This window comes from Jaculus jaculus, chromosome X (assembly GCF_020740685.1).
Source record: "Jaculus jaculus isolate mJacJac1 chromosome X, mJacJac1.mat.Y.cur, whole genome shotgun sequence".
In the NCBI taxonomy this organism is placed as follows: domain Eukaryota; kingdom Metazoa; phylum Chordata; class Mammalia; order Rodentia; family Dipodidae; genus Jaculus; species Jaculus jaculus.
The window spans coordinates 132,011,832-132,036,157 of record NC_059125.1 but is presented as its reverse complement, the minus strand read 5'-3'; the positions used below and the strand labels follow the sequence as shown (position 1 = coordinate 132,036,157).

The 24,326-nt window shown below is 42.0% G+C and overlaps 1 protein-coding gene across 1 annotated transcript in view; it reads left to right on the top strand.

Annotated features, from left to right (window-relative positions):
• Mospd1 (motile sperm domain containing 1) overlaps nucleotides 1-24,062 on the top strand; it is a 32,587-nt gene extending 8,525 nt beyond the window's left edge. The window contains exons 2-6 of the mRNA XM_045141071.1: nucleotides 9,346-9,596; nucleotides 9,698-9,773; nucleotides 11,541-11,734; nucleotides 19,401-19,562; nucleotides 21,993-24,062. Of these exons, the coding sequence (XP_044997006.1) occupies nucleotides 9,446-9,596; nucleotides 9,698-9,773; nucleotides 11,541-11,734; nucleotides 19,401-19,562; nucleotides 21,993-22,024 (615 nt within the window). The 5' untranslated portion in view covers nucleotides 9,346-9,445 and the 3' untranslated portion in view covers nucleotides 22,025-24,062. The remainder of the gene's footprint in view (nucleotides 1-9,345; nucleotides 9,597-9,697; nucleotides 9,774-11,540; nucleotides 11,735-19,400; nucleotides 19,563-21,992) is intronic.
• The last annotated feature ends 264 nt before the right edge of the window (nucleotides 24,063-24,326 follow it).

Genomic DNA, 24,326 nt, shown 5'->3' with positions numbered 1-24,326 from the left:
AGATAGCCCCTGCACTCAGATAAAAAGGGACTGGTCTGAAGGTGGAGCTGGGAAACAGTAAACAGCTAGAGCCTGGAACAAGAGTTTAAGTAGGTGGGTCACTACTTCCCAGGGAGGCCTAAACTCTGAATCATTCTTTTTGCTTATTTTGTTGGTTGGCTCTTCCAGATTGAGTCTCACCATAGTCCCAGGCTGACCTGGAATTCACTGTGTTGTCTCAGGCCGGCCTCAAACTCACACTGATCCTCCTACCTCTGTCTCCCGAGTGTTGGGATTAAAGGCGTGTGCCACCACCCCAGGCTCTGAATCATTCATTTTTTTTTTGTTTGTTTTTCAAGGTAGGGTCTCACTCTAGGCTAGGGTGGTCTCGAACTCATGGTAATCCTCCTACCTCTGCCTCCTGACTGCTGGGAAAAAAGGCATGTGCCACCACGCCCAATTTGAACCATTCAGTTTTTCATAGTGTTCCAAGAATCTCCAAGGACTGCTCATTTGCTTCCTCTTGCAGCCTCCTTTGCCCCCCAAAAAGTGGATAGTGGATGAAAATATGCTTCAGATAGGGTTTCTGTGTTTATTAACAGCTCCTTGGCGGTGAAGTCTTTTGGAAGTCCCTTGTTTATTTCTGCCTTACCTTCCCCTTCCTCTTAATGTACAGGGATAGATGCTGATATGATCGTTTTTGGCTCCACTGGCCTCCCTGGACTGAGGGTGGAAGGCAGTGTGGACACTTCAGTATTGCCAGACATGATTCTAGTACTCAGAAAGCTACATGGTGAGAACCTGCCACAGAAAATAAAAGAAAAAAAAATCAGCCAGGCAGGTGGCGCACGCCTTTAATCTCAGCATTGGGGAGGCAGAGGTAGGAGGATCACTGCGAGTTTGAGGCCAGCCTAAGACTACTAATTCCAGATCAGCCTTGGCCACAGTAAGACCCTACCTCAAAACAAAGAAAAAAATTAGTAGAAAAGGCATAGTTAGGGGGAAAATTAATCTGCAAGATTCCTTAGAAGCCAGGTAATGAAAATATGATCAGAAACACTACATCAAATGGAATTCCAGATCAGCCCGAGCTAGAGTGAGACCATACCCTGGAAAAAAAAAAAAAAAAACACTGCTTCTTATGGGAGAGTAGTTCCCAAACTGGTCACAAGGTGGTGTGCATACATAAAGGTTCCTGTCCAATTTCTTCTTTTTCTTTTTATATATATATATAATTTTTTTTAAAATTTTTTATTTATTTATTTGAGAGCAACAGACACAGAGAGAAAGACAGATAGAGGGATGGGCGCGCCAGGGCTTCCAGCCTCTGCAAACGAACTCCAGACGCGTGCGCCCCCTTGTGCATCTGGCTAACGTGGGACCTGGGGAACTGAGCCTCGAACCGGGGTCTGTAGGCTTCACAGGCAAGCACTTAACCACTAAGCCATCTCTCCAGCCCTATATATTTTATTTTGAGAGAGAGAGAGGCAGATAGAAAGAGAGAGTGGGCACACCAGGGCCTCTAGCCACTGCAAACAAACACCAGATACATGCACCACCATGTGCATCTGCCCTCTGTAGGACCTGTAGAATCGAACTTGTGTCATTAGGCTTCGCAGGCAAGTGCCTTAACCAATAAGCCATCTCTCCAGCCCTCCCTTCAACAATTTCCATTCAGGATTGCATTTCTGTGCTGTTGGAGGGACAAGGATGTCACTACTTAACTGTGCTGCCTGCTTATAAGGCTAGGGACAGGTTGGAGCCTCAGATTTTAGTTCTAAACACTGCTGGTCAGGATTGACTGAGGAGGTGACAAGGAAGCAGGAGGCATGGGGACAGGAGAGGAGAGGAAGCTGGGATTATGGATTCTGCTTTCTGCTCTTTCAACCAAACATCTACCTTACATGGACCCATCTATCTTCTATCTATCTATTACTATTATTATTATTATTATTTATTAAGGAACATATAGTATTCAGCTGTAAGAAGATTAAAAATATAACATTAGAAGTCAGGCATTGTTAATCCCAGCACTTGGGGGGATTAGGTACTAGGGTCGTCATGAGTGCAAGTCTAGCCTGGGCTACAGTTTCACATTAGCCTGCACTATAGTGAGAACCTGCCTCAATTTATATATGCATATCTCGGTTGAAGTGGGTGTGTGCATGTGTCTCTCCATCTCTCTTGGCTTTCAAATAAATAAACAAAAACTAGCCGGGCATGGTGGACATGCCTTTAATCCCAGCACTCAGGGAGGCAGAGATAGGAGGATCACCTGAGTTCAAGGCTACCCTGAGATGACATAGTCAATTCCAAGTCAGCATGGGCTAGAGTAAGACCTTACCTCGATAAACAAAAAACCAAACAAACCAAAAAACCCTGTCAATCAGAAGTGTTAGGCTTCATAATGTTTGTTGGCAGTTGTTAATGTTGCCCAGGTGACCTGGGAGTAATTCTTCCCTTATCTAAGGTGGTTAAAGTATAGGAGGCAACACCTATCTTAGGCAAGATAAGTGACAAATACTCAGAAAGGATTAAAAACTTTTTTTTATTTTTTGTGTTTTTTTTTTTTTTTTCACGGTACGGTCTCACTATAATCCAGGCTGACCTGGAATTCACTATGTAGTCTCAGGATGGCCTCAAACTCACGGCGATCCTCCTACCTCTGCCTCCTGAGTCCTGGAATTAAAGGCGTGCGCCACCACACCCACTAGTTTGTTCTTGTCTTACAGATCCAGGGGAAGTTCCATAATGGCAGAAGAAGCTGGCCTGTCCTTACAGGATGAGGCAGAGAGAGCAAAGCACAAGCCAAACAGCCCAAAGCCACACAGCACATATCAGGATCTCCTGCCAGGCACACTCTGCATCTCTTTAGATTGAAATCTCAAACCCACCACCTCACCTTAAGATCCGCCCAGTGACACTTGCCTCCAGCCAGGTGGATGTAGATGCAAATTACAAATAAAACACTGAATATATTGGGGGCCGTCTCTTCAAACTATCACACTTGCTTTTCTCATTTAAGCCACTATCTTTTTGGTGGGTGTGCTGGAAAATGAACCAAGGGCCCATAGCTGAACTTGATCTCCAACTTTGTTTTTGTTTTGATTATAATATGTATCTGCCTGCCTGCCTGCCTGCCTATCTATCTATCTATCTATCTATCATGTTCTAGCTACTGAACCCAGGTTTTTTTTAATTAATTTATTTATTTGAGAGCGACAGAGAGAAAGACAGAGGGAGAGAGAGAGAATGGGCGTGCCAGGGCTTCCAGCCTCTGCAAAAGAACTCCAGACACGTGCGCCCCCTTGTGCATCTGGCTAACGTGGGACCTGAGCCTCAAACCAGAGTCCTTAGGCTTCACAGGCAAGCACTTAACCGCTAAGCCATCTCTCCAGCCCTGAACCCAGGGTTTTACACTTGCTAGGCAAATCCACAAATACTGAACTATATCCCCAGACCACTACTTATTGTTTTGAGACAGTACCACGTTAAGTTGCCCAGATAAGCCTTAAACTTGGGATCACCCATGTTAGCCTCCTGAGTAGCTAGGATTACATGCCTGCTTCACCAGGCCCAGCTTAATCATGAATCTGCAGAATCAGCTCATGCCCAGCTACACACACAGCTTCCTCTTTCTTTTCCAAGATATCTGGCTTCCCATGAACGTACTTTAGTGAGCCCCCTATTTATTAATGGAGAGTTAGGCTGTCCCCACTCTTTTGCTATGAAACTGGCTTGTAGTGAGTGCCAAGGCCTTTTCACTATGCTTCACATAAATCATTTTATTTCGTCCTCAGTTCTTCAAAGAAACCCTTTCACACTTGTAAATTTGCACAGTGGGGAAATATACATGCCAGAAACCTTCTTAGAAGAGCACTTTGTGGACCTGAGGGTATGGGGATTTACTTTTGGTGGGATAGATGATAACATACATGGTACAGCTTTAGTTTGCATTTCACTTTTTGTGAGGTCAAATGCCCTTTTAGAAGCTAAGTCCCATTCCTATAGATTGTTCTTTTTTTTTTTTTTTGGGGGGGGGGTTTCGAGGTAGGGTCTCACTCTAGCACAGACTGACCTGGAATTCACTCTGTAGTCCCAGGGTAGCCTCGAACTCACAGTGATCCTCCTACCTCTGCCTCCCAAGTGCTGGGATTAAAGACACGCACCACCAAGCCCGGCCTTCTTTTTGGTTTTTCGAGGTAGGTTCTCACAATGGCCCAGGCTGACCTGGAATTCACCATGGAGTCTCAGGGTGGCCTTGAACTCACGGATCCACTTACCTCTGCCTCCTGAGTGCTGGAATTAAAGGCATGCGCCACCACGCCCACTAGTTTGTTCTTTTCTTGTAAAATTTATTTGCAAGTAGATAGATAGAAAGAATGGCCATGACAGCCCTCCAGCCGCTGCAAACAAACTCCAGATGTGTGCACCAGTTTGTGCATCTCGCTTTACATGGGTACTAGGGAATCAATCCTGGGTCTTTAGACTTTGCAAGCAAGTCATCTCTCCATCCCTAGTTTCTACTTTTTGTGGGGGATGGAGAGCTTGATGTCATGTCTCAGCTCAGGCTAATCTCAGACTACGTAGCTTAGGCTTGCCTTGAACTCCCAATACTCAGGAGAATGAAGTAGGAGAATTGCTGTAAATTCAAGGCTAGCCTGGGCTCCAGGTTAGCTTAGGGATAGAATGATTCCCTGCCTCAAAAAAAAAAAAAAAATTGGAGAACTCACTGCCTTTACTCAGAAGACAACTGTGTAAATTGTTATCTGTTGAATTTACATATGTGGCTCCACAACGTTCCCTTACTGGAAATATCAGTATTTCCATATCATAGTTCCCAAAAGAATTCAACCTCAGCAATCTTCCTACCTCTGCGCGTGCGCCACCACACCCGCCTTCTTTTTATATTGTATTTATTTATTTGAGAAAGAGGCAGAGAGAGAAAAACAGAGAATGGGTGTGCCATGGTCTCTAGCTACTGCAAACAAACTTCAGATGCTTGTGCCACCTTGTGCATCTGGCTTATGTGGGTACTGGGGAATAGAACCTGGGTCCTTAGGCTTCTCAAACAAGCACCCTAACCATGAAGCCATCTCTCCAGCCCAGTCTTGACTTTTTTTGATCTGTCTGCCACAGAGATGAGTTTCAAGAGATTGTTCACAGTCATAAAGTAGGGCTTCTTGTTTAGAGTCTTTACCAAAAGATCAAAGAACCTGTGAACTTTGCTTGTACATTCTCAGTGGGAACCCAGTGAACTGTTATGGTAACAGATTTGCAAACTTGCCTGACTGATACTGTTCATAATTACTAATGTTTACTGCATGTCCTGTTGTAATGGCAGCAGCTGGCTTTTCATTGTCAAGATGTTCTGGTCTCTTCTGTGATCACTGAAGCATCTTGTTCCTTTTTTTCTGTCTCAATCTTGGAATTTTAGCTGCAAGGCCATCATATACTCTTTTTTAATGGACTTTTCAAACAATGCCTTTCAATCTTCTAGGTCTTTCTGTAACTCCTTCAAAGGTAAAAGCATGGTCCAGAGAAAGGGTCAGGCCCAAGGGCAGATCCCTGTTTTTCTGAGACAAGGCCTTACCATGTAGCCCGGGGTGCATTCCAACTGGTGATTGTCCTCTGTCGTCCTCCACAGGCTGGGATAACAGATGTCCACCACCAAGCCTGAGGCCAGCGGCTGTGCGTACCTTCTACCTTCATATGACTGTGCAGCTTCAGATGGCCTTCCTGGCATTAAAAAATGTGTTTATTTGAAAGAAAAGAATACACAGTTTTCTCTTTTCCATTTTTTTATTAACAACTTCCATGATTATAAAAAAAATCCAATGTTAATGCCCTCCTCCCCCCCACTTTCCCCTTTGAAACTCCATTCTCCAGCATATCCCCTCCCCATCTCAACCAGTCTTTTATTTTGATGTCATGATTTTTTCCTCCTATTATGATGGTCTTGTGTAGGTAGTGTCAGGCACTGTGGGGTCATGGATATCCAGGCCATTTTGTGTCGGGGGGTAACACATTGTAAGGAGTCCTACCCTTCCTATGGCTCTTACATTCTTTCCGCCACCTCCTCCGCAATAGACCCTGACCCATGGGAGGTGTGATAGAAATATTGCAGTGCAGAGCACCAAAGAATGCACATTTTTATATATGATGTTCCTATATGATGAAAGTTCAAAAGGCTTTAATAACAGTCAGGACTGAAAGGTGATAAAACTAAATCATTTATTCATTGGTTTCATTGGTTATAGTTCATTCTGAATGCATGAGAAGATGAACTCATAGTATTAAATGGCTTACAGCCTTTTTGAAAAATGTGATCTGCAGGGTGAATTTCAGACATTTTCTGAATGTTTTTCATTTTTTTAAAAAAAAGTGCTGGGGGCAGTTGGGCATGGTGGCACACGCTTTTAATCCTAGCACTCGGGAGACAGAGGTAGGAGGATTGCTGTGAGTTCGAGGCCACCCTGAGACTACACAGTGAATTCCAGGTCAGTCTAAGCTAGAGTGAGACCCTACCTTAGAAAACCAAAAAAAAAAAAAAAAAAGTATTGGGGCTGGTGAGATGACTCTGGTTAAAGGCACATGTTTGCAAAGCATGCTGACCTGAGTTCAATTCTCCAGCGCCCACATAAAGCCAGATCCATGAATTGGCACATGATCTGCAGTTCATGTTTGAAGCACCAGGAGATCCAGGTGTTCCCTTGTCCCTCTCTCTCATAAATAAATAGGCAAATAAATATTTTAAAACCATTTATTAATAATAAGTAAACCATTCATAAGCTAATGAATTTTTTTATAAATATTTATTTTAGTAAGAGGGAGAGAGAAAGAGAAAGAATTGATGCTCCGTGGCCTCTTGTCCCTGCAAATGAACTCTAGGCACATGCTCCATTTTCTGCATCTGGCTTTCAAGCCTGGGCCTTCAGGCTTTGCAAGAAAGTGCCATTAACCACAAAGCCATCTCTCCAGCTCTGATTTTGCTTTTTTTTTTTTTTAAAGCCAAAGTGTAACTGTTTATTTACTTAAGTATTTCTCTGAGCCAGACAGCAAGAGGGAAGAAGGGAGGGAGAGAGAGAGAGAGAGAGAGAGAGAATATGTGGGCACCAGGGCCTCCTGTTGCTATAAACAAACTCCAGGTGCCTATGTCACTTTGTGCATTTACATAGGTAACGGGGAATCAAACCTGGGCTATCAGGATTTGCAAGCAAACACCTTTACCACTGAGACTTCTCTCTAGCCCTTCTGATTTTGCTGTTTTAAGAATATTTTTATTCATTTGCAAGAAGAGAGAGGAATTGAGAGAGTCTGGGTGCACCAGGGCTCCTTGCCACTTCCAACGAACTCCATACACATGCAACACTTGGTGCAGCTGGCTTTTCGTGGGTACTGGGGAATTGAACCTGAGCTAACAGGCTTTGCAAGCAAGGGCCTTTAATTGCAGGGCTGTCTCTCCAGCCCTGATTTTTTTTTTTTTTTTGAGGTAGGGTCTCGCTGTAGCCCAGGCTGACCTGGAATTCACTATGTAGTCTCAGGGTGGCCTCGAACTCATGGTGGTCCTCCTACCTTTGAGTGTTGGATTGAAGGTGTGCACCACCATGCCTGGCTGCTTTTTTATTTTTTTTTTTTGAACTAGGTTTTCACTATGTGGCTGGAATTAAACTCTTGGCAATCCTCCTGCCTCAGCCTCCCAAGTGCTGGAATTGTAAGCATGTGTCACTACAGCTGGTCTGATTTTACAATTTTCTTTTTGATGCTCTTGCATTTTATTCCTAAAATCTACTCTTGAGACATTTGATAAATCAGAATATTGATGAAAATGAGATTAGGAAGTAACTCCAGAAATAATCACACTAGACAGACACATTTCTGCCAGCTACAGTTACCTCCTGGCACACATTCAAGAACCTCCGAAGGAATCCAGAGTACTCTCTGAAGTTGGAAGAAAACAGTTCACAAAAGGCCCAGGCACTTGACCAGAGGGAAAGAATGGTGTCATGTGTGCCAAAGCACACTTATGGACTTTGAATTTTCAGAGAAAACTCCAAGGTCTCTTGAAGCCAGTATGGTCATTCAGCTTCAAGACCCTTTAGCTTGTCTTGAGTATCAGTAGAAAAAAAGATTAAAAGAATTCTCCTAACCATGCTTCAAGGAGGCACTGAATAAGGTATTATTGACATGACTATAAAAGCCATTGCCATGGTTTTTTTCCCCCCCCAAGAAATCATGGAAATTTACTTAAAATTTTGTTTAGTCTAAGAATCCTGATTGGCTCACATAAAACCAGTTGCAACAATACTTAGTTTATTCTACTTTTTAAAAACGGGGGCTGGAGAGATGGCTTAGCGGTTAAGTGCTTGCCTGTGAAGCCTAAGGACCCCGGTTCGAGGCTCGGTTCCCCAGGTCCCACGTTAGCCAGATGCACAAGGGGGCGCACGCGTCTGGAGTTCGTTTGCAGAGGCTGGAAGCCCTGGCGCGCCCATTCTCTCTCTCTCCCTCTATCTGTCTTTCTCTCTGTGTCTGTCTCTCTCAAATAAATAAATAAATATTAAAAAAAACGGCTGCTTTTTCACAAGAGTCATGTGTGCTTGAATCCACCTTCAACAGGAGATGATTTATTTGAAAAAGCCTTGATTATTCCTCTTTTTAAGGGGGGTGGGGTTGAAGTAGGGTCTTGCTGTAGTCCAGGCTGGCCTCAAACTCAAAGCAATCTTCCTAACTCGGCTTCCTGAGTGCTGGGATTAAAGGTGTGTGTCACCCTGCCCTAGAGAGATGGGGGGGGGGGAGGGAGGGAGGGAGGGAGGGAAAGAGCACAGGAGTACCAGGACCTCCAGCCGTTGCACATCAACTCCACATTGTGCACCTGGCTTTAAGTGGGTACTGGGGAGTCGAGCTCAGGTTGTTAGGCTTTATGGGCAAGTATTTATGTGATTTATCATTGCGTGAAATCCTAAACATGAAAGACACATGGAACTTTCTTTGTGTAATTTGGTAAAAACTATACAGGAAAGCCAGGAGTAAAGATCAAAAGGCCTAATGAGTTGGGAACCAAGTTTAGTGCATGCCAAACATGTGGGGTGAATTTTTATTTCATTATTATGACAGTCTGGCCTCAAATTCGCTGTATAGCTAATAAGTAACTTGAACCTCTCATCTTTTGCTTCCACCTCTCAAGTACCGGAATTACAGATATGTGCCCTCAGTCCTGATTTTTTTGTGGTGCTGGGGATTGAACCCAGGGCCTCGTGCATTCTAGCCAAACACTCAACTGCGTTACATCCCCAGCTCTGCGCAATGACGTTAGATTAATGAAACATCATTGCCATGCGGTTTTCCTTTTTCTCCCTCTATTTCTAGATTGCCAAAATGTGTTGGAGCTTTTAACTGAATCGAAGCAAATCCAAACTAAATTTGAGACTGTAAAGACAGAAGCTGCAGCAAGGAGGATTCAGTGCCAATGCAACAAAAAAGACAACCAGAGTTAGTGGAAGGAAATCTTCCTGTTTTTGTGTTTCCCACGGAGCTCATCTTTTACGCAGATGATCAGTCAAAACACAAGCAAGTGTTGACTCTGTATAATCCCTATGAATTTGCCTTAAAGTTCAAAGGTGAGTCTTCTAGGTCTAGCTTATGAATAGTTCTACTGATTTTTCACTTGTAGAGACTAATTGATTTAAAAGCACTGATTTCCATTGTGACTTTCTTTCAGTTTTGTGTACTACTCCAAATAAATACGTTGTCGTCGATGCTGCGGGTGCAGTAAAGCCTCAGTGTTGTGTGGATATGTAAGTCAAAATCACTTCCTGGTCATATGCTTCTTGGTGTGTTAATATTTATGTTTAACTTGAAAGGGGTCTTTTTTGTTTTTGTTTTTTTCGAGGTAGGGGCTCACTCTAGCCCAGGCTGACCTGGAATTCACTGTGGAGTCTCAGGGTGGCCTCGAACTCACAGCAATCCTCCTACCTCTGCCTCCTGAGTGCTGGGATTAAAGGCGTGTGCCACCATGCCCAGTGAAAGGGGTCTTTTTTAGATGCTATTCCAACATGGGTGTCTACAGTCTTATTATTATTATTCTTTTTTGCTAAAAGCATGTCTATCAAAACTTAAGCAGTTTCTTGAAAATTCTGAACAAAGTAATCAAATACTTAGGCTATTTGTATCAATATGCCCTTTAATATTTCCTCATTGTGCTTTTAACCGAGGCAAGCACTTTTATGAAGGTGACGTTCTGAGTTGCTCCTTTAAAATTATTTTTCCAGTTGTAGCAGGGGACTTAGCTTTCTTTTGAACTTCCTGCTATTAGGATGTCATTTGTGCAATTAATAATACCACATTGTAAGAACAATAGTGATAGCAGATCATCCGAAATGATTCAGCAAGTAAGCCCGGGAATGTATCTGTGTAAACAGGAAGCAGGGTATAGCTTCTCATCTGTAGAGCGCTTCTAGGTAATTTCATCTTAGAGTGTCAGATAAATGATTGTTTGTTCAAGCTGTTCATATTTAATTTTCACTTTAGAACCAGTGGCAACCAGGTGGATCCACTGACCAGCTGTAAATTTAAACTACCAAGTAATCTGTTCATTGAAATCCTTTGTAAGAATGAGAAGCAGAGCTCTGTGCTCTTGGATGTATTTCATCATGTCAGAGTTACAAGATAGATCTTTGAGAATGTTTTGGACACGTTTCATTTGATGTGAATTCAATGCACAATATAAGCAGGAACCATTCCAAAGAAACATAGTCTTGCCAAATAAATGCATTACTCTGAACCAAACTGTTTTGCTTTCCCTAGGAAGAACAAAGGGAATTATAGAAAGCCCATAGAAATTATAGTGCTTTTGGCTCTTTTCTCTTAGAGAAATACAGACTTGTATTGTTAGCCTTCTGTTGCCTTGTCAGAGTGAAGTAACTATTCAGTTTATTTTTACCTTTGTGTAAATCAATTTAAGTGTTTTATTACATGAACAATGAGAAGCAATTGAAATTTATGTTCATGGGGAAGAAACCATTTCATAGATTTCGAGTTAGCAAATTGTATATATGTAGAAAAGAAGTAATTGCTGAAGGGAATTTATCTGTCATTCTATTATTTAAGACTTATTCTGGCCTGGGGCTATAGCTCAGTAGTAGGTTGTTTGTCTAGCATGATTGGGGATCCTGTTCAATCCACAGTTTTGCAAAATATTTTTAAATAGTTTTTTAAAATATTTATTTGAGAGAGAGAATGAATGAATGAATGAATGAATATGGGTACGCCAGGGCCTCCAGTCACTGAAATTATCACCTGCATCACCTTGTGCATGTGGCTTATGTGGGTACTGGGGAATCAAACCTGGGTCCTTAGGCTTCACAAGCAAGTACCTTAATCACTATTTTTAATTTTGTAAGTTCACCAGTTATTTTAGCATATTCATAGCTTCTTGGGTTGTATGATGATTTTGAGTATTTGCTTATAATCAGTATTGCTTTACCATATTGCAATCTTTTGATGTCATCTGTTTGATAGGCCACAGGCCCGTAAACAGCTCTTTTTATTTTTGCTGTTTTCAGTGTCATTCGTCATAGAGATGTCCGATCCTGTCACTATGGTGTAATCGACAAATTTCGTCTCCAAGTTTCTGAGCAAAGCCAGAGGAAGGCTTTAGGAAGGAAAGAGGTTATTGCCACTCTTCTCCCATCTGCAAAAGAACAACAAAAGGAAGAAGAGGAAGAAAGGATAAAGGAACATTTGACAGAAAGCATATGTACATATTGTTAAATATTTTTTTATTATTTTTTTGCAAGGAGAGAGAGAGTGGGATGGAGTGAGATGAAGGGAGAGAGAGAGTGTGTGTGTGTGTGCATGTGCCAGGACCTCTTGTTTCTGCAAAGGAACTCTGGGCACGTGTCACTTGTACATCTGGTTTATATGGGTACTGGGGAATAGAACCTTGGCTATCAGGCTTTGCAAGCAAGCACCTTTAACTGCTGAACACCGAAAAGTTTATTTCTTGAGCAGTTATGTTAACCAGGTAGTATTGTTTTTCTAAGCCTTTTAAAGTCTCATACATATCCAACTTTAGTCAGAGAGCTAAGAATAATTACTACTTCGAAGTGGAACTTAGGGAATCAAGTCCTTGAAATCAAGAGACAGAGTCACTGGACTAGGCGGGATGTATGCATGTTGAAAATTGCATATCTCCAATATACATGAAATTGGAGAGTGTAGGCACCATGCTTATATACCTTTCTTTCTTTCTTTGACTTTCCTATCTCCTTTCTCATTTAATTGGTTTGAAGGAGATATTCTCTCTGTTTGGCAATAGGCCAAGGTTAGTGTGCTGCTCATATTATTTTGAAAAAAAAAATCTCATTAAAGTTGAAGTTAATTAAACTAAGCAGATTATAATATCCCTGGTGGGCTATTAATTGAATCCCTCTCCATTCTTCATTTCCTTCCAGCTTAGACATTCAGAAGTGTTATGATATATACTTCAACATTGACACGATCCTCATACTCAACTTTTGGATGTCATTCCCATCCTAAATTCTAATTAGCCCCCTCCATTCCTGTTATAAGGACAGGGAGATTAAATTTTTCCATAGAAAAATAAAGATTTTTAAAAATATTTAAAGCCGGGCGTGGTATCACATGCCTTTAATCCCCGCACTTGGGAGGCAGAGGGAGGATCACTGAGTTCAAGGCCATCCTGAGACTACATAGTGAATTCCAGGTCAGCCTGGACTAGAGTGAAACCCTACCTCAAAAAATAAAGAGGGCTGGAGAGATGGCTTAGCGGTTAAGCACTTGCCTGTGAAGCCTAAGGACCCTGGTTCGAGGCTCGGTTCACCAGGTCCCATGTTAGCCAGATGCACAAGGGGGCGCACGCGTCTGGAGTTCGTTTGCAGAGGCTGGAAGCCCTGGCGCGCCCATTCTCTCTCCCTCTATCTGTCTTTCTCTCTGTGTCTGTCGCTCTCATATAAATAAATAAATTAATTAATTAAAAAATATTTTAAAAAATAAAAAAAGAAAAAAGAAAAAAAAAGGAAACAAAAAATATTTTATTTATTTGAGAAAGAGAGGACACCGAGAATGAGAATGGGCACACCAGGGCCCCTAGCCACTGCAAACAAACTAGGCACGTGTGCCAAGCCACCTTGTGCATCTGGCTTATATGGATACTGGGGAATTAACCTGTGTCTTTAGGCTTCACAGGTAAGCATCTTAAGTGCTAAGCTATCTCTCCAGCCCCAAAGAAATTTTGTTTGTTTTTTCGAGGTAGGGTCTCGCGGTAGCCCAGGCTGACCTGGAATTCACTATGGAGACTCAGGGTGGCCTCAAACTCACGGCGATCCTCCTACCTTTGTCTCCCAAGTGTTGGGCTTAAAGGCGTGCACCACCACGCCCGGCCCAAAGAAGTTTTTCACAGTGAGACATAAATGTGACATGAGCTGTCCATATAAACAAGTGTGGTGGCACATGTCTGTAATCCCAGCACTTGGGAGGCTGCGGCAGAAGGATTGCTGTGAGGGTTACACAAGGAGACCTTGTCTCAAAAAACCAAGTATGTAAGTAAATAAAGTGTAACATATATGGGAGACTTGAAAAACTTGTCTATCAATTTGTTCATCTAACAATGTGTTTTAGTACAGAGAATGGTGCCTCTTGGCTTTACTGTAGCACCGTGTTTTTTTTTTTTTCAGTCCATGCAGGTTATGCTCAGTTTTCCTGTAAAACCAGGACTAGGAACTAGGTAGTCACTAACTTTTTCAGCAATGATTACCAACTGACAGTACCATCTTCTCATCTTTCCAGGAAAGGCAAGATTTGGCTGAGTCTGGTGAGACATCATGCCCTTGAACTCAGCACTTGGGAAGTGATGGGAAAATGAGTTCAAAGGTCATTCTTGACTACATAAAGTTTGAGGCCAATCTGGGCTACATGAGACCCTGCCTTAAAGCCAAAACAAAACAACTTTTTTTTTTTTTTATTTATTTGAAAGTGACAGACAGAGAAAGAGGCAGATAGAGAGAGAATGGGCACGCCAGGGCCTCCAGCCACTACAAACGAACTCCAGACGTGTGCACCCCCTTGTGCATCTGGCTAACGTGGGACCTGGGGAATCGAGCCTTGAACCTGGGTTCTTAGGCTTCATAGGTAAGCGCTTAACCGCTAAGCCATCTCTCCAGCCCCTTTTTGGATTTTTTGAGGTAGGGTGTCACGGTAGCTCAGGCTGACCTGGAATTGACTATGTGGTCTCAGGGTGGCCTCGAACTCACGGTGATCCTCCTATCTCTGCCTTCTGACTGCTGGGATTAAAGGCGTGTTCCACCACGCCCAGCTTAAAACTTACCTTTTTGTTTCAAATGATACTTTTTTCAGATCAGTATTGTTTACTTAATGGAAACATTTCCAAACCTTCTAGAACAAAAACATGCCACTTAATGTATTTGTTTTTTTTTTAATATTTTTTTGTTCATTATTTATTTATTTATTTGAGAGCAACAGACACACAGAGAAAGACAGAGGGGGAGAGAGAGAATGGGCGCGCCAGGGCTTCCAGCCTCTGCAAACGAACTCCAGACGCGTGCGGCCCCTTGTGCATCTGGCTAACGTGGGACCTGGGGAACCGAGCCTCGAACCGGGGTCCATAGGCTTCACAGGCGAGCGCTTAACCGCTAAGCCATCTCTCCAGCCCTGTTTTTTGTTTTTATTATTTTTCGAGGTAGGGTCTCACTCTAGCCCAGGCTGACCTGGAATTCACTATGGACTCTCAGGGTGGCCTCGAACTCATGGCAATCCTCCTACCTCTGCCTCCCGAGTGCTGGGATTAAAGGCATGCACCACCACGCCCAGCTTGTATTTGTTTTTTACTGTGCATGATGTATGTATGTGTTCATGTGTGGGAATGTGGCCATGCATACACAGAAGTCATGGACAATTTTGGATATTGGTCTTGTAGGGCCTCTAATTGTTCACTGCTGTGTTTGCCAGGCTAGTTGGCACATGAGCTTCTGGGAGATTCTTCTGTCTGTACCAACCTTCTCACTGTAGGTGCCGTGACATTACTGATGCTGGTACAACAATGACCAACTTTATGTGGGTTCTAGATCTGAACTCAGATACTCACACGTGCATAGCAGGCATTTTATCCACTGAACCATCTCCCAAGCCCCATTTAATGCATAGTTCTTCACTTTAAATTCATAATTAAAAGTAAATTCATTAAAATTCATTACATTAACACACCAGTGTAGCAGCCAAAAATAATCAAGGTTAAGATGTGTATGTGTGTATTTGAGGATAACTTTGTTTCTTTTTAATTATTTACTTATTTGTGTTTGGTTTTTCAAGGTAAAGTCTTGCTGTAGCCCAGACTGACCTAGAATTCACTACGTAGTCTCAGGGCGACCCCAAACTCACGGCGATCATCCTGCCTCTCTCTGCCCTCCCAAGTGCTGGGATTAAAGATGTGAGGCACCATGCTCGGCTCAATTCTTTGTATTTTTATTTTATTAGAATTGAGGACAAAATCATTCTAGAAGTCTAGATAATTATGTATGTGTGCATGTATTTATGTATATATGTTTGAGTCAGATCTCACTGTATAATGCAGGCTGTCATGGATTACATTATGTAGCCTAACTGGCTTTAACTTGCAGTAGTCCTCCTGAGGACAGGGATTTAGAGACATAAGCTACCATGCCCAGCTTCTTATTTCATTTATTTGTATGTTTGTTTGTTTGTTTGTTTATTTATTTATTTATTTATTGAGGTAGGGTCTCAACTATGGCCCAGGCTGACCTGGAATTCACTGTGTAGTCTCAGGGTGGCCTTGAACTCACAGTGATCCTTCTACCTCTGTCTCCCAAGTGCTGGGATTAAAGTCGTGTGCCGCCACGCCCGGTTTATGTTTATTTTTTAATAGGCTCTTAGAATATAACCTCGCTGGCTTGGAACACACTATGTAGAGCAGGCTGGTTTCAAATTTGTGGTAATCCTCTTGCCTTTGCCACCTGAGTGCTGGGTTCACACTCAGCCTTATTTTATTTTATTTTGGTTTTTCGAGGTAGGGTCTCACTCTAGCACAGGCTGACCTGGAATTCACTATGTAGTCTCAGGGTGGTCTCGAACTCTCAGCAATCCTTCTACCTCTGCCTCTCAAGTGCTGGGATTAAAGGTGCGTGCCACCACTCCCAAATCTTATTTTATTTTTATAATGAACCTTGCCATCTAAATTGTATTAGGAGAAAAATGATTGTAAAATTGGAGAAGGAGACGAACGGGAGTAAATGGCACCGGTGTAACACATGGTGTGCTTTTTTTAGGGGAAAGATTTAATCATTAATGCCAGGAAGTTCATTGAGGGCAGGCACCTGATTTGTGTTGTTTACCATTCTGTCCTTAGTACCAGTACGGTACCTGGCACAGAACAATCCTAAAGTTAACGTAGGAGTAGACAGAAGAGAATGCTCCATTTTGTCGTCCACAAAAACCTGTCCCATTGACGAGTATTCATCGTATTGTGTCTACTAATCTGGCAGTAAATTGAGTAAAGCAATTTTTTAACTGATAGCTTCCATAATTATAGACAATAAGCCATAGTAATTCTCCCTCTCACACTTTCCCCTTTGCAATTCCACTCTCCATTATACCCCTTCCCCCTCTCAGTCAGCCTCTCTTTAATTTAGATGTCATCATCTTTTCCTCCTATTACGATGGTCTTGTGTAGGTATAGAGTCAGGCACTGTGAGGTCGTGGATATCCAGGCATGTTGTGTCTGGAGGAGCACGTTGTAATGAGTCCTGCACTTCCTTTGGCTATTACATACTTTCTGCCACCTCTTCCACAATGGATCCTGATCCTTGAAAGATGTGATAGAGTTATTTCAGTGCTGAGAAGTCTTCTGTCTTGTCTTCTTAGCACCATGGTGCCTTCTGAGTCATCCCAAGGTCAACCACCATCTGAAAAGAGAAGCTTCTCTAACCAAAAATGAGAGTAGCGTTAATATACGGGGATGGACATTAAGAGAAGCACAAAGCTATTTTGTTTTGTTTTGTTTTTTAGTGTGGCATTGAACCAAAGAAGTTTTGGTGAACTAAACTGTCAAAATAAGCAGGGCATGGAGGAGCACGCCTTTAATCCCAGCTCTTGGGAGTCAGATAGGAGGAGTGTTTTGAGTTCAACGCCAGGCTGAGACTACATAGTAATTTCCAGGGCTGCCTGGGCTAGCGTGAGACCCTATCCATGACCTCACAGTGCCTGACACTACCTATGCAAGACTATCATAATAGGGGCCAAAGATAATGACATCAAAATTAAAGAGAGCCTGATTGAGAGGGGAAAATGTATGATTGAGAGTATAGTTGCAATGGGAAAATTGGAGGGAGGGAATTACCATGGGGTTATTGTCTATAATTATGGAAGTTGTCAATAAAAATGAAGTTTAATTAAAAAGAAAAGAAAAACCAGCCAGGCGTGGTGGTGCACCCTTTTAATCCCAACACTGGCGAGGCAGAGGTAAGGTAGGAGGATCACTGTGAGTTCGAGGCCACCCTGACACTCCATAGTGAATTCCAGGTCAGCCTGGGCTACAGTGAAACCATACCTAGAAGGAAAAAAAAAAAAAGGGAAAGGAAACACACACACACACACACACAAAACTTGTGAAAATAAACTAGAATGTTTTCTGGAGGTAGAAAAATGCCTCTGAGTTCAAGGCCAGTCTTTGATTACATAGTGAATTCTAGGTCAGCCTTGGCTACAGTGAGACCTTACCTTGGGCAAAAGGATATAGCTGGATCTTAGTGTGGTTGTGTTAATTACTTGATTAATAACAAATTGATGCCTTTGTTGTGTTTGAGTGTGTGCCCTCTGGCTTAAGAAAATTATATTCTTTATTATTGCTTGCAATAATAAAAATCTGAAAATGACCTAAAAGTCTATCAGTTGAGTACTGATTAAATTTGAGTGTTCGGGGCTGAGATAGGATTGCCTTGAGTGAGGCCATCTTGAGATAATATAGTGAATTCCAGGGTAGTCTTGTCTAGAGCGAGACCCTACCTCAGTGTCCTGAGTGCTGGGATTCAAAGTATGTGCCACTATGCCCAGTTGGGCTTAAAATTTCCATAAATAAATAAGTCTCATCACATATACATACATACATGTGTGTGTGTGTGTTGGTTTTTCGAGGTCGGGTCTTGCTCTATCCCAGGCTGACCTGGAATTCATTATGTAGTCTCAGGCTGGCCTCAGATTCATGGTTATCCTCCTACCTCTGCCTCCCGACTGCTGGATTAAAGGCATGCACCACCATACCCAGCTATAAAATAAGATAGTTTTTTTTTTTAATTTATTAGAGAGTGACAGAGAAAGAAATAGGCAGAGAGAGAGATTGGGCACGCCAGGGCCTCCAGCCCCTGCTAATGAACTCCAGCTGCATGCACCCCCTTATGCATTTGGCTTTCGTGGTCCTGGAGAATTGAGCCTCAAACCGGGGTCCTTAGGCTTCACAGGCAAGCGCTTAATCACTAAGTCATCTCTCCAGCCAAGACAGTTTTTAAAAGCTATTTATGTTAGTGTTTCATCCCAAGCAATAATCCCTGTGAAGTTTGAATATTTTTTTTTTACCTTTATGGCTCTGGTGAGGTTCAATTAAATTTTATGACAGCTAAGGTATTAATAATTTAGAAAAGCTCCATTTAATAATAGGATGAACAGCACTTTAATAAATTAATAAAACATTAATCATTAATAAAACACCAAGATTATGTCGCTTTTGGCTATTCCTTTTAATGAAATGAAGATTAATGGGGGGAAAGCATATAACATAAAACACTATCTATTGTTGTGCATATAGATTTATGCATACACCATGAACTGTGTAACAGCATGCTTGATAACAGACATTTACATACTTTCTTATTGGTACTGAGGATTGAATTCAGAGACTTGTATGTATATTCTAAGCAGACACCCTTACCACTGAGGTATAGCCACAGCCCCTTTTTATTTATTTTGGTTTTGTTACGTTTGGGTTTTCTAGGTGTGCGTGATGTGATGTGTGTATGGCGTATGCCCAATGTGTGTGCAGCTGTATTCATGTGAATGACAGAGGAGAGTGTTGGGTGTCCACGATTGTGGTATTTCCTTGATGGAGTCTGTCATTTTCTCCACCACTCCTGCGCTTTTCAGTAGGAACTCACTACTGCCCAGCAACATTTCAGCATGCCGTCTTACAGTGGCTGAGAATTAAGTTATAGGCTTCTGTATAAATACCGCATATAAGTCCCTTGCAACGGGAATGGTGGAGAAGGAATGAGAGAAGCCAAAATACAAGCCCGATGTCTAGCGTATGTGAAGGAGCTTTTGTCTTTAGCTGCTTTTATATACAAGGCTATAGGTTCTAATCTTTATTATTATTATTTCAGCAAACAGAAGTGTCTCTTCAGGGCCTAGTTTATTAACTGTCTTCCTGGGAGTGGTGTGCATTGCGGCCCTGATGTTGCCTACGCTGGGGGATATGGAATCGCTGGTGCCTCTCTACCTCCACTTAAGTGTGAATCAAAAATTAGTGGCTGCTTATATCTTAGGTAAGATGATCCAGTCTATGTATGGAGGGTTTCTTGGGTGCTGACAGTAGTATGGATTCTCTTTCTGAAAAACATGATTATTTTAAAAGGATGCTAAGGTCAGATGCATTTGAAAATTTACTCTTTGGTTCACATTTAATTCATATGAACTTATTTAGCACCAAAAACTGGACTGTAGTTGCTTAATTATTTTCGTTTTGCTGATTTACAATGATACAATATTGTACAATGGTTACAAGGCATGGATAAAGTGCATACATCCAGGCTGAAGAGATGGCTTAGTGGTGAAGGTACATGTATATGAAACCTAAGGACCCAGGTTCGATTCTTCAGGTCCCACATAAACCAGATGCACATGGTGGCACAAACTTCTGGAGTTCGTTTGCAGTAGCTAGAGGCCCTGGTTGCCCATTCTCTCTCTCTCTCTCTCTCTCTCTCTCTCTCTGGCTCAAATAAATAAAAATAAAAGCTTAAAAAGTGCATACATCTGAGTTGTTCATGGTGGCATGAACCTCTATAATCGTAGGACCTGGAAGGTGGAGGCAGGAGGACCAGAAATTTGAGGTCATCCTTCTTACTTTGCTATATAGTGCAAAGACAGCCTGGGACACATGAAATAGTCTCAAAAATAAAAGCAGTGCTGAAGGGATGTCTCAGTGGTTAAGACACTTGCCTGCAAAGCCTATGGACCCAAGTTCAGTACCCACACAAAGCCACATGCACAAGGTGGCACATGTGTCTGGAGTTCTTTGCAGTGGCTGGAGGCCTTGGTGTGCCCATTCTCTCTATCTGCCTCTTCTTCATGTCACCTGCCTACCTTCTTTCCTATATTATTTGAGACAGGGTAGTTTAGGCTGGTCTATCGCATCCCCAGCCATGGGCTTCTGAGCAGCTTAATTATGGCAATGATTTCACTTTATTGTATTTTGTTTTAATTTTTGAGGTAGGGTCTCATTCTAGCCCAGGATGACCTGGAATTCACTCTGTAGTTTCAGGGTGGCCTCAAACACACGACGGTCCTCCTACTTCTGCCTCCTGAGTGCTGGGACTAAAGGCGTGTGCCACCACACCTGGCTTCATCTTATTTTATTTTATTTGTTTTTTATTTCAAAACTACTTGTGTGTTCCTTCTCTCCCCGTACTTTCTTCTTTGATCTTCCCTACCAAAAAGAAACCATCACATTGCTGTGAGGTTGATTTCCATTCTGTTTGGGTTTCATAATAATTCCCATAGTCATTCTTTAAAAAAGAAAACCCTTCATTGGTTGCTCATGGTCTTGAGAGCAAAGTATAACTCCATAGTTTGGCACTTATAGCAGTCTTAGAGACCTCACTGAGCCAATCTTGTGTAGTTCTGCTGTATATATAAATCCTTGAGTAGAGCCTAATGAATTACTTATTGATTCTAGAAAAGCTCATCTAGATTCCTGGGCATCCTGCCAGATTTTTTTTCTTTGAGGTAGAGTCACACACAAGCCCCGGCTGACCTGGAATTCACTGTGTAGTCTCAGGGTGGCCTCAAACTCACAGCAATCCTCCTACCTCTGCCTCCCCAGTGCTGGGATTAAAGACGTGCGCCACCACGCCCAGCCCCTTCCAGATTTGTGATCATGTCTTGCCCACACTTGAAATGCCTGCTCATCCCATCATTGTGTTTCTTTCCCGTCCATCTTCTAAGGTTTATCTCAGTTTTTTTTTCTTTTTTTTTTGGTTTTTTTTTTTTTTTTTTTTTTGAGGTAGGGTCTCACTCTGGTCCAGGCTGACCTGGAATTAACTCTGTAGTCTCAGGGTGGCCTTGAACTCACGGCGATCCTCCTACCTCTGCCTCCCAAGTGCTGGGATTAAAGGCGTGTGCCACCACGCCCGGCTTATCTGTTTTTACATTTAGAGACTAACTTTTCTGAATGCCCCAGCCCTATGAGATCATGTTCCTTCTTTGTACCTTCCATTACCCCCACCATTCATTTAAGACTGAGCATGTTCCTCCCTCATTTTTGTTTTAAAATGGTTATGGTTCTGTACGTGGAGTCTCTGAACCAAAACAGGAACATTGTGCTACTATGTATTTGCGGTCTGAAGGCTCTTGATATTTCAGTTGAAGTTGGCTTGGCTTGACCAACACTCTAAAATGGCATGTCTACTATTATTATAGTTGATGTGACTAGATAGAGTAGGAAGTATGTTTCATGGTAAAATTAGCTATGACAAGACATTAGTGATTTCATTAAACATGTCCAATGACTGCCTATTGCTCTAAATTTGATTTCTTCTGTATAATATCAACTAAATACAAATTGACTGAATTCTTGGTAGAGTGCCTGCATATAGCGCTATATTTTATTTGCTTGTTGAGATCCAAACAATTGCTCATTGAATGGTAGATTTTGTCAACTGCATTTGTTTAACTGTCCTTCATTTCTTTTCTTTCAGGTCTTATCACAATGGCTATACTAAGAACATAAGCAAGGATTAAAACTGACTGACAAAGTAAATTTATCATGAATATGAATGTGGACTGCCTTTTATCTCTATCCCACTCCATTAACACACTACAAAATTATTGAATGATTTCAAATAACTGCAAATGTATAATATATATTTTCAATTAGTGTTTAATTTTGTCTAAAGACTCTAGCACTTTATGTTACAGACAATAAGAATACTTCTGAGTGATACCTATTGTGCAAATAACATTAATTAAAATTATTTTCTCATCTTTTTTTTTAAATTCACTTTGATAAGGGTCATGGGTCTTTCAAAGTTACAAGGCCTAAATGAGCTAATTGACCAGCCTAAAAAGAAAAATGTGCCGGGCGTGGCGGCGCACGCCTTTAATCCCAGCACTTGGGAGGCAGAGGTAGGAGGATCACTGTGAGTTCGAGGCCACCCTGAGAATACAGAGTGAATTCCGGGTCAGCCTGGGCTAGAGTGAGACCCTACCTCGAAAAACCAAAAAAAGAAAAAGAAAAAGAAAAAGAAATGCATTTTTATTATCCCAGATACAGGCATCGTTGTTGCTATGTAGATTTATATATTGCCCACTCTCACTGGGAATAGTTGTTACAGTGTTTCTAAATTGAGTTTTACTGTCACTGTGTGGAAGGTTGAGTAAAGCACAAAGCTATTAGTAAGGGAACATGCTTGTCTTAGGATCTCATAGAAGACAGGACATACTTCATTCATTTTAGTTTGCAATCCACACACCAGGCACTTAATAGCAGCAGACTGACCTCGTGATTGGCCCGAGTGTTCTAAAGGAAGACAGGCATTTGTTAATTAGTTACTTCACCCTGGCTTAACCCCTAGTTAATCTTTTGGGGAAAGTCACTTTGCTGTTTTCTTCTAAACCCTTTGTCTGCCCGACTGTAAGTGATTTGTCCAGATTGGCAGTATACCTGATGGTTTCTGTGGAGACCATTTTTCTCCTGGAAACTCTAAGGCCAGAAAACCCTTGACGCCTGTGTCTATAGTTATCAGTCACTGAGACATTTTTAAGTTTGTATTTATTAAAACAAATTTACCAAAAAAGTCCCCTAAGCACAACTATTTACATTTCTTTATAGTGTCTTCTGATCTCTAACATATATGTAGTTTTTGACTGTTCTTCTCATAGCAACTGATCTTTTGTCTTAGGATTTTTACCTGAAAGCACAATGCATTGAGTCTCTTGAAATCACCTTTGAGATCTTTTTACAAAATAAACTTTATGCACTGCTAATGTAGCATTCTCAAGGATATATGTAAACACAAATGTATGCCTGAAGTTGATTTTTGCAGGAAACATTACTCTGCTTCTAGAAGCTTTTTGTCTAGTTCTTGGGTTTTTTTTGTTGTTTGTTTGTTTTTTGCGTGCGCTCTCGCGTGCCGGCGTGTGGATGTGTGTGTGCGCGCGTGTGTGATGTATGCACAGTTACCTGCCCTCACAGGGCTCCATACACTCAGCCTGCGGCAGGGGTCACTTGCCTGTGGTGACTGGACTGGAATGTCAGGTGTCCCGTTCCATTCCTCTTCTGCCTGGTCTTGTTTTTGAGCAGAAGTCTGTTCTTACTGTATCCTGGAGCTTGTGGGGCTCTGTTGATTTCTCGGGTCCCTGCAGGACTGGGGTTACAGGCACATGTGGCCAGGCCCAGCTGTTTGTTGTGGGATCTGGAGATTTGAACTTGGGCAGTCTCAGGCTGTCATGCTTGCATAGGCAGTGCACCCAACTGCTGAGACATCTCTCCAGCCCTCCTCTAGTATTTCATAGGAGACCATTTAATCATGGGGGGCATTTAAAGCATTCAGTGAATCATGTCTGTACATCGTGTAACGACTGAGAAGCACATAATGTAATTGACTTGGAACTTGTTACAAAAAGATGTTGGGAGGCTCTTCCTCTTTATTCATTTCTCAAGTCCTCTGTGTTTATGCGTGCACAAGCAAGTGTATGCGCATGTGTATATGTGGACAGCACATAAAGAATGGTAATTACTTTCAAAATAAAAGAAAATGCAGACCTGAGTTTCATTGGTTTTAAACATTTCATTTGGGTTACCGGTGAGGAACTCCAGAGCATTAGCTGTCCTGTTTCTTCAAGTTGACTTCTATTTCTGTAAGTTTAGTAGGGGAAATAAGAGCAATGAAATAGCTGGGGTTGTAGCTCAATGATGTGTCAGACCCTGGGTTCAATTTCTAATATGAAAAAAGCCACAAACCAGAAAACTCACATACGTAAGATAGGAATCTCTTGAGTTATTTTTAGTTAGGTTATTGTTATTACTCTGG